Source organism: Capsicum annuum, chromosome 4 (genome assembly GCF_002878395.1).
Source record: "Capsicum annuum cultivar UCD-10X-F1 chromosome 4, UCD10Xv1.1, whole genome shotgun sequence".
NCBI classification, from domain to species: Eukaryota; Viridiplantae; Streptophyta; class Magnoliopsida; order Solanales; family Solanaceae; genus Capsicum; species Capsicum annuum.
In genome coordinates this window covers 190,456,813-190,466,483 of record NC_061114.1, presented here as the reverse complement: position 1 = coordinate 190,466,483, position 9,671 = coordinate 190,456,813, and the positions used below count along the sequence as shown (strand labels likewise).

At 31.2% G+C, this 9,671-nt stretch overlaps 1 protein-coding gene across 1 annotated transcript; it reads right to left on the bottom strand.

Moving 5' to 3' along the window:
* Positions 1-1,973: 1,973 nt before the first annotated feature.
* On the bottom strand, positions 1,974-5,896 carry LOC107867628 (5-formyltetrahydrofolate cyclo-ligase-like protein COG0212). Its single transcript, XM_016713949.2, has 6 exons — positions 5,385-5,896; positions 4,791-4,881; positions 3,773-3,999; positions 2,867-2,942; positions 2,523-2,648; positions 1,974-2,344 (listed from the first exon to the last, which is right to left on the bottom strand). The coding sequence occupies exons 1-6, from the start codon at positions 5,781-5,783 to the stop codon at positions 2,196-2,198; spliced, it is 1,068 nt and encodes a 355-aa protein (XP_016569435.2). The 5' UTR covers positions 5,784-5,896; the 3' UTR covers positions 1,974-2,195.
* Between the last annotated feature and the right edge of the window lie 3,775 nt (positions 5,897-9,671).

Here is a 9,671-nt window from a genome sequence, read left to right as displayed (position 1 = left end):
TTGAATATCTAAAATTAAAAATTTTTCTGTTTGTTGCTGACCTACTTAAATATATTCCTTTAAGTTGATATTAGTTGATTTTGTCATGGTTTGGGATTCAACCCCTTCCTCTAGCGCTAATTCTTTTCATCTTTATTTCCCCAACTTTCTTTTAAAAAATCGATACTTGATTAAAAAAATTTATGAGATTGTTGAACTTTGAAATTGTTGAATATCTACAATTAGAAATTCTTCTGTTTGCTGCTGACCTACTTAAATATGTTCTTTTAAGTTGATATGAGTTGACTTTGTCATGATTTGGGATTCAACCCGTTCTTTTAGCACTAATTCTTTTCATCTTTATTCCCCCTAGCTTTCTTTTAAAAAATCGACACTTGATTAAAAAATTTATGAGATTGTTGAACTTTGACACTGTTGAATATCTACAATTAGAAATTTTTATGTTTGTTGCTGACCTACTTAAATATATTGTTTTAAGTTGATATGAGTTGACTTAGTCATGGTTTGGGATTCAACCCCTTCCTCTAGCACTAATTCTTTTCATCTTTATTCCCCCAGTTTTCTTTTAAAAAATCGACACTTAATTAAAAGATTTATGAGATTATTGAACTTTGACACTATTGAATATCTATAATTAGAAATTCTTTTGTTTGTTGTTGACCTACTTAAATATATTCTTTTAAGTTGATATGAGTTGACTTTGTCATGGTTTGGGATTCAAACCCACTTTGTCATGGTTTGGGATTCAAACCCTTCCTCTAGGGCTAATTCTTTTAATCTTTTTTCCCCCAGCTTTCTTTTAAAAAATCGACACTTAAATAAAAAATTTATGAGATTGTTGAACTTTGACACTATTGAATATCTACAATTAGAAATTCTTTTGTTTACTGCTAACCTGCTTAAATATATTCTTTTAAGTTGATATGAGTTGACTTGGTCATGGTTTGGAATAATCCCAAACTATGAAGGCCCAAAATGCGCTTCTCTATCTGGTAATCATACACAATATTCATATAATAAAACAAAATGCAGAAACATAATTTGCTACGGAAACATGGTCAATTCTGAATTCAACACAAGTATGGAAACTATAAATCAACTACATCTAAATAAAATCTGACTCAGTCTGCGAAATCTTAACTACATGTAAATTTGACAACTGTCTAAAAGTGGGACAAGGCCCCAAGTAGACCAAAACTGAAATAAGTGACATAATCTGAAAAGATCTGTAGAATTTGCCTTTAAGTTTGGGCGGTACCTTCTTATCACACAACACTCCCGAGGCGAGCCTCCATTTTATCCATCCTGCCCCATTCCCCTGAATTATAGACCCGAAATACTTAAAGTTATCCCTCCTACAAACAACCTGGGAACCCAACCTTACTACCACCTCGTTCTCCTGCTTCAAGTCATTAAACTTACATTCTATATACTCTATCTTGCTCCTACTCAACTTGAACCCTTTAGACTCGAGGATTTGTCTCTAAACCTCCAATTTATCATTCACACCTCCCCGCGTCTCATCAATCAATACTACATCATCTGTGAAAAAAGCATATCATTAGGTTGTGGAGCCTGATTAATATGTGATACACTGTTATATATAAGGTTGTACCTTTTATTCTCATTTTTCTGTGTAACTGTACATACTCTAAGTCATTAATATAAATAGTATGTCCGCCGTGGAGGTTATCCATGGGTGTTACCACGAAATTAATTCTCTCTCTCTCCTCAAGAACTCTCTCTCTAGTTTTTTTCATCCTCTCCATAGATTTAGTGTGTGTACGAAAATCGATCCTAACACATACACCAAGGCACCTCTCCTTGAATACGCCGTGTCAACACATCCATCACCATCACAAACAAAAATGGGCTAAGAGTCGATCCCTGATACAACCTTGTTAAGACAGAAAAATGCTCTAAATCTCCTCCCGCCGTCCTCACCTGAGTTTTCGCTCCATCATACATGTCCGTACTAAATTTTGAGATGATTTAGTATGAGAATAAAAGTTCTGTCTTTACAAGAAAATTTCTTTTACATCACCATTGCAACATATGTCAGCATTAGCCATTACATGACTTTACAGTTTACTGATATGCTTTGGACCTAAAATAAGTACAAGAAAACTACATAAGGTTTCATAACAAATTTACTTCCTAATCAACTTCATATATTTGAAGGAAAGGTAAATATATCAGCGTTGGCGCTGCGCAGTTGGTGGTAGTTTCTCAGAAGGGCCAGTTGGAAGCTTTTGTCCAGTCTCTTGTTCAATTTTACGTTTCAGCTGTCTGAGTATTCGAATTTGCCTAAGCTTTTCAGGAGAGAGCTTCTCCCAATATATCCCTGCAGGAACATCAGAAAGGTTAGCTAACCACAATAGAGCTACTATGATGGATCCTCTTGGTTTCTTTAGTTTCAAGTTACCAGTTGACCAAGTGAAGACGCGTTTAAGGACACACACACATAAGAAGAGACTTCAGGTACTGATGATGGCAATTATACATATGGAGTACACGCTAACCTTGAGGCTTTGGGATAGATGTGTTTGTAAATATGACCCGAGTTGGAGTACATATGATGTCAACCGGTACATCATGGATCAATAGCTTGTCAATAGGGATATCATCTACCAACTGTTCGTCATGCACTGAGGAAACCACCCATAGAGAATGAAGATCAATTTAGCAAACGTGAGAATTGTGGAAACAATCCGTCCATAGTTTTGACTAGCAAAACTAGTTCTTTTTTCATCCACAATAACAGGGAAAAGAAAAGCTTGATTGGATCACCAACAATGAAGGTTTTCATATTAAGAGAGCAAAAGGTTAAAGTTGGATGAGGAAGGGTGACATTACAGGGACGTACCGGATGTGACAACTGGTGTTGAGTCATCAATTGCCCCCATGTATCGCAGCATGCCATATTCAAGCTCAGCAAATCCCTACAGACAATGATTGGGACAATTCAAGATAAATTTTCAAATGACACTCGGTGCTAGGCATACCAAAGTAGCATAACAGGAACAAGTAAATGAAATCAAGACAATCATATTTTCTTTCATTAGACATCTAAAAACTTCACACATTTTATGACAGAATGTGCACAAAATTCATCAATCCAATACTAACACAATTATCTGAACTTCAGCTTTTAAAGCTATCACCAGCCAGATTAAAAGGGAAAACTTAAAACATTTTCACAGGCAACAGAAGCAAACACGTAAATCAACAATATAAGTTTTTCCAGCCATAACTACTGGGGAAAAGAGAAGAAATTTAGCAGCAGCAGCAACATACCCAGTGTAATCCCACAAAAGAAGAAATGTGGTAAAGGCTGATGATATCGAGATCCTAAAATTTAAAACTGGTAAAATGTTTCAGTGACACTGCTTAGATAATACATCTTTCTGAAAATGATTTACAAGAGTAATATGAGCGTTCCTGTGCATCCAATTATTATGGTGGTGCATAATATAGAAGTTTGAAGATAGTAATATTCAATACAGCCATTATATAGAATATAAAAGCAGAAGCATCAGCACAAAGTGTCAAAATGAGACATGGACAAAAAGTTTAGCAGCATCAAATGACGTGAACAGTCTATACATGTTCTCTTACGAATTACGATGCATGTTTTTCTTAAATGTGACTGTTCCATGCCTACATGGAGGACGTTAACACTCATTTCTTATGATCATGCACAACACAATTCCCAGAGCTAGCTTCTTGCAGTATGAAAAGTAGAGACGCAAAGATTGGTACACATGCTTACCTCTCCCTTGCCGAGTCTAGCACCCGTCTTTGGGTCAACTGCAACTGAACCAATAACGATCAAGTCCACCTTTATTTTCTCATCCAAACCAATCGGTCTTCCATATTTGGCAACTCCAGGAGAAGTGCAGGCCTCCTTAATGGTACCAGCAGATAACATACTAGCTTCAAGTACAGAGAAAAAACCTGTCCTAAGGCGAGGTTGTGGTGTCAATAGTTGTTTCCCTCCTGCAAAAGAATAGGGTCGAGAAATGAGTAAATCAATGTCATGTTATAGGACAAAGAGGAAAGTCTATACTACCATTTTAAACAAGAAAAACTTTCACTTCATGACCTCCTATTCATACTCACACTATTTCAAATTATTAGACAAGGAGGAAACTTTATATCATCTTAAACAGTACAAACTTTCACTTTACCATCTTCTGTTACGTCTATTCTTGGACAAAGTTAAGGAAGAATCTATTTTTGTACTGAGAATATTGTTTACAAATTTGTGAGACTAGATCAAAAATACTGAATTTGATAACCTAGCCTTCAGAGAAATAGATTATTTTTAATCTCAACTTAAAGTTGGATATAAAATGATTTATTTAAACACTAGTTACACTACTTTAACAAACTTTTATTATAATTCAGGGCTCATAACTCTCTATTATTCATAGAGTAAAAAGAAGGCATAATACATAATCAGACACTCAATATTGGCCTCAGCTAGCAATTAAGTTCTCCAACTTTGAGTGCGCACATTAGACAACTCAACTTGGTTATAGCTGACAACTAAACAATTCAACTCGTCCCCAATGTGTCTTGTGGACACCTGACGCTTACATGATACATAAATTTTAGAGGTGTCTAAATTGGAGTGCTTGCGAACTAAGGCCAAGTTTGAGTGTCATTATGCCAAAAAACAAAAACATTACTCCCACAAAAGGTCTTGCTCTAATTTTATTTTTTTTTCCTTTCAAAAAAACAAACTTCAAATTTTAAACAAAATAAGTTGGTTCATTAAAACTAACCATCAAGTGTGAGAAACCTCACATGCTTTTGTGGTGTATCCGGATTCACCTTCACACATTTAGCCACTTTAAACTCCTCCAGTTCACTCAACTGTCAATAACAAAAAAAATCTCAAAATGATAAAATAAGCTAAACAGAAGCCCATTTTATTTTACTTACTCAATTTCATTGGAACTTCAGTTCCTGCTGGAGATTCAAACAAGAATTTTTTTAACCGTAATTATTTCATATATATTTTAGCTATCTTGAATTATCACTTATTGTGACTTAGTAATTTTTAAATGACATAATATATAAATGTATACTTTTTGACCTCAGCTGACATAATATATTTATGCCCACCAACTTTAGACGTACACATTAAAATACGTGAAAATTGACGTGAGATTGTCTCTTAAATGACATGTAATGTGTGTGTTTCATATTTAACTTTTATTTGTTCACGGATAACACTAGAGGCCAAATTATAAGGTATGCTTTATGCCTTTTTAAATAAGTATAGTTTATTTCAAAATATTCAAAACTAAACTACTTGAGTCTCAATTGAGAGAGAGGGAGTATTAAACACATAAAATGCAATAATTTTTTTGAACCTTATCAGCAGCAATTGAAGCACCAATAAAACTGGGTATCCGATGATGAACGGGTCTTGGAAATTGGGCTATATTTCGGGCTTCCATCAAATTCCAAACCCGTTTTCTAATAACCCATTTCCAAGCTTTCGGGTCTTCTTTTTCTTGGGTCTCCAATTCACATATTTCAGCCATGGCTTTTCTAGCCTCGGCGTCGAGCCTGTGACGCTCGGCTTCATATGCAGCGTCGTCAAAAACGACGTCGTTTTTCTTCTGGGATGAATCCACTGTCAATGAAAATTTGGAAATGTTTGAAAAATTGAGAGAAATGGGGAAATTAGGTTTGGATAGAATAAGGCTGTGTTTGGTTATGGAAGTTAATGGAAATACAGAGGATATTCGTAATACGTGTAATTCCATGAAAAAGGGCAGCTCTCTCTACAACTTCTTCACAGATTATTTTGGATTTTTGAAACTGATTTCCCTTTTTTTCTATTTTAAGTCTTTTTTCTTTTGAATTCTTATGCTCTTATTGGGTTGTTGTTGCTTATTATTTTACTAGTTTAAGCGTACGGGTTGCACGCATGTATTTACTTTATTGAATTTAAATGTTACACTAAGGGTCATTTGATTGAGAAATAAGTTATGTTGAGATTAGTTATGCTGAAATTAGTTACACTGAAATTAGTTGTATTGGGATTATTATTTTTTAGTAGTTGTTTGATTTCTGGGACTAAAAATAATATGTCTTACATTTTTTTTTAAAAAATAGATAGTTTATTTACAAAAATATTTCACCTTATTGGTTAATTATTTTCCTTCATATTAAACCATACAAAAGAAATTAAAAAGTTACTATTTTTTTTTAACATATTAGTTTCTTTTTCCTAAAAATACATGTTAAGAAATTTATGTTAATATTTCTTAAATGTGTATGAAGTTTTAATATTTTATGTTAAATTACTTATTTTGTTCTAAATTCTATAAAATTTTAATAATCTCATTTTTTTATTAAAAAATTCATCATCAAAAAATGTGAGAAAGAATTACTCTCATTTTTCATTATTTGGTATCATTAATTGGAGAGTCAAATTATATTTTTTAAAAAAATTAAAATTTTAAATTAGATAAATATAAAAAATAATTTTTTATTTAATAATTAAGTATATATTAAGTTAGAAAGAGAAAGTAAAGGTACTTTAATTACTTGTCCATGATAAATTTATTAGGAAAAATAAAAATTTGATATAAGATTAATAAATATATCTACAAATAGAAAGACAATAAACCCTTGGATCAATTTTGAATTTGATTGTATAAATAACAGTAGTTTTTATAGTGTTACTATCATTTTTTCATGACTAATCATTTTTTTACCATTTAATAAGCACATATAATTGTTCAAATTTAGCAAATGGATAAAAATTTGTAGAGTAACTAAAATTTAAATTAGGGATAAAATTGACAAAAAAATTTAATGTGAGGGCTACCAAAATCTCACGTTTTCTTATATCTATATAGTAGTTCCACACAGGCCCGTGCTAAGCCCAGACCCAAATTCAGAATAGAAAAATAAAACATTAATTTATACTAAAATTTACATATATACACTAACTAAAATTACCTAATTACATTATATACCAATTTGCTAAAATATTTACATATATCCCAAATTATTTACATAAATCCCTTTACTTTCAACTTTCTCTCTCTTAGACATTATACATCTCACAATTTCAAAATCTCTAACGTAATTTACTCCCCCATATGCTCCCACATAAATCCCTTTCCTTTTAACTTTCTCTCTTTTAATCATTACACATGTGAAACACTGATTTTGACAAAAAATATAGTACAATATTTTTTAGGTATTCTTCTTCCTCCTTTGTACAATTATTTCTTGAAAATATTTATTTTTCTGTGGTAAAGTTGAGATCTTTACTGGAATTTGATGTTGGTTTTTCATATGGGGTTTATTCTGTTATTAAAATAATTGTGTTTGATCTTTGGATTTGATGTAAATATTTGAGCTTTTCCTTCAACATTGGATTTTTATGTGTTTTTTCTGTTCTTGATTTTGTTGAATATATGATTTTTTTTTTCACTTTTGTTGAATTAGTCATATAGTTAGGTAAGTTATATTAATTTGATATTTTAGATCTAGAAAAATATGTCAAATTCTTGGATCTTCTTTGATGATTGGTGTGTTCTTGCAGATTTGATTGAACTCCATTTTTTTTATTATTTTGTGTTATTTCAATTCTGGAAATGTTTAGTTAGATTTACTTGTTTACCTATTTGCAGGCTCATGTAATTGGATAGATTTCAATAAATTCTGCCCTAAATATCGGAAAAAGATAGAATAATCTGTGGATTTTGTGTATTAGCTGCTTAGTCCTGCTTCATTTTTTGGTGTGATTGACTTGCTTTCAAGATGATGATGTTTGAGGAAATGGAGTTCTGTGGCGATCTTGATTTCTTTCCTGCTCCGCTAAAGAAAGTAGGAGTGGAAGTGATTGCCCCACAAAATCAGACTGAATCGGATTCTGTGGTGGATGATGATTATAGTGATGAGGAGGTTGATGTTGACGAGCCTAACTTTGATGTTCATGATCAATTCTATTTGTTAAGATTATATTCTATGGTAATTTGCTCTTTGATGTTTTAAAGAAGTGTTTGTTCTAAAGTTGGTTTGTTTGTTACTGTTCCTGCTAAATATACGAATGTATAATGCTTTATTATACTTGCCTATCAGTGTATAATGTTCTTTGAGGTTTTGAAGAAGAGTTTGTTCTAAATTTTCAATATTACATTTGCTTCCCTTTTGTATAATATGTTAGCATACATTAAAGTCGATATATAATATGAAACTGTGCCATTCCAGTTAACTTACGAATGTATAATATGTTGTTATACATTCAAATCATTCTATAATGAAAATTGTGCCAATCCAGTAAACATTCGAATGTATAATATTTGATTATACATTCATCTATGTGTATAATGAAAATTGCCGCAATGATAGAAATTGTATTTTTTTTCTGATTTTATTATTTTTAACATGTTTGTTTAATCCATTGACTCAGTTTAAAAAAATTTATGCAGCTATGTACTGATTTGTCGTAACAAATTAAGACTGCAAGTAGGTGTTGAGGGCGTCTTCTATGAATGAATCGAAAATTAATGCTTATATGAGAAGTGGGTGTTGGAGGCGTCTTATCCTTATTCTTACTCCTTATACATATATTGTGGGTGTGTATATACTATGTAATTTGACAACTATTATGGTAAATAGTTGTTGAAACGTAATGTGTATTACACAATTATATACATTAAACTTTCATATATATATATATATATATATATATATATATATATATATAATGTATGATATACTATTATACTTTATTAATATGCATGATGTTTTACTGACAACAATGACTTTTAACTGACTACATGCATTATTTTTCGTTTAAACAACATAAGAAATGACAGACTTATGTAACATAATTTGTGATAATTTAAGTTGCCTTTTCCATTTTGTTTTATGTGTATGGTTATAGATTATACTTTCGTGTAAATGTATGATACATTCACAATGTATTTAATGTAAAAAATACATTAAAAGTATATTAATAATGTGTGACATAGTGTTATAGTTTATAAATATGTATGATGTTAAATATTTTCTTTATTTTCTATTAAGTCATGAACGCTTAACAATATGTATGATGTTATGTAATACATATGTTTTAACGTATGAGACACTTGTTCAATGTATTATTAACTTATAACATAAATTACCTACTGTTAAAAATTCAATATGTTGATATACAGTAACATATTATTTTGTAATTTAGTTTTATACGTAATATATAATAAAATGTAAGACAAACTCAATAACTACCAAACTACATTAGTAACATTACAATATAGTATAAGTAATTGCACAATATTTCTTCAGACGTTATATATGTATAATAAGAATAAGGACATCCATAAAATGTGAATTAATATCTAAAAAGTAGCATTGTAACCGTTTAACATCAACTAGAAAATCAAGAATTAGTTGTTTCAATGCCGACTATTATAAAAAATACTACTCTAAAGTAACAAGTGCACTTTCATCAATTGTTTGGAGATAACTATTCCATGGCCGATGAGAATCCTTATTATCACTCGTGTACCCACTTGCAATCTTTGTTACGACAAATCAGTACATAGCTGCATAAATTTTTTTAAATTGAGTCAATAGATTAAACAAACATGTTAAAAATAATAAAACCAGAACAAAATGCAATTTCTGTC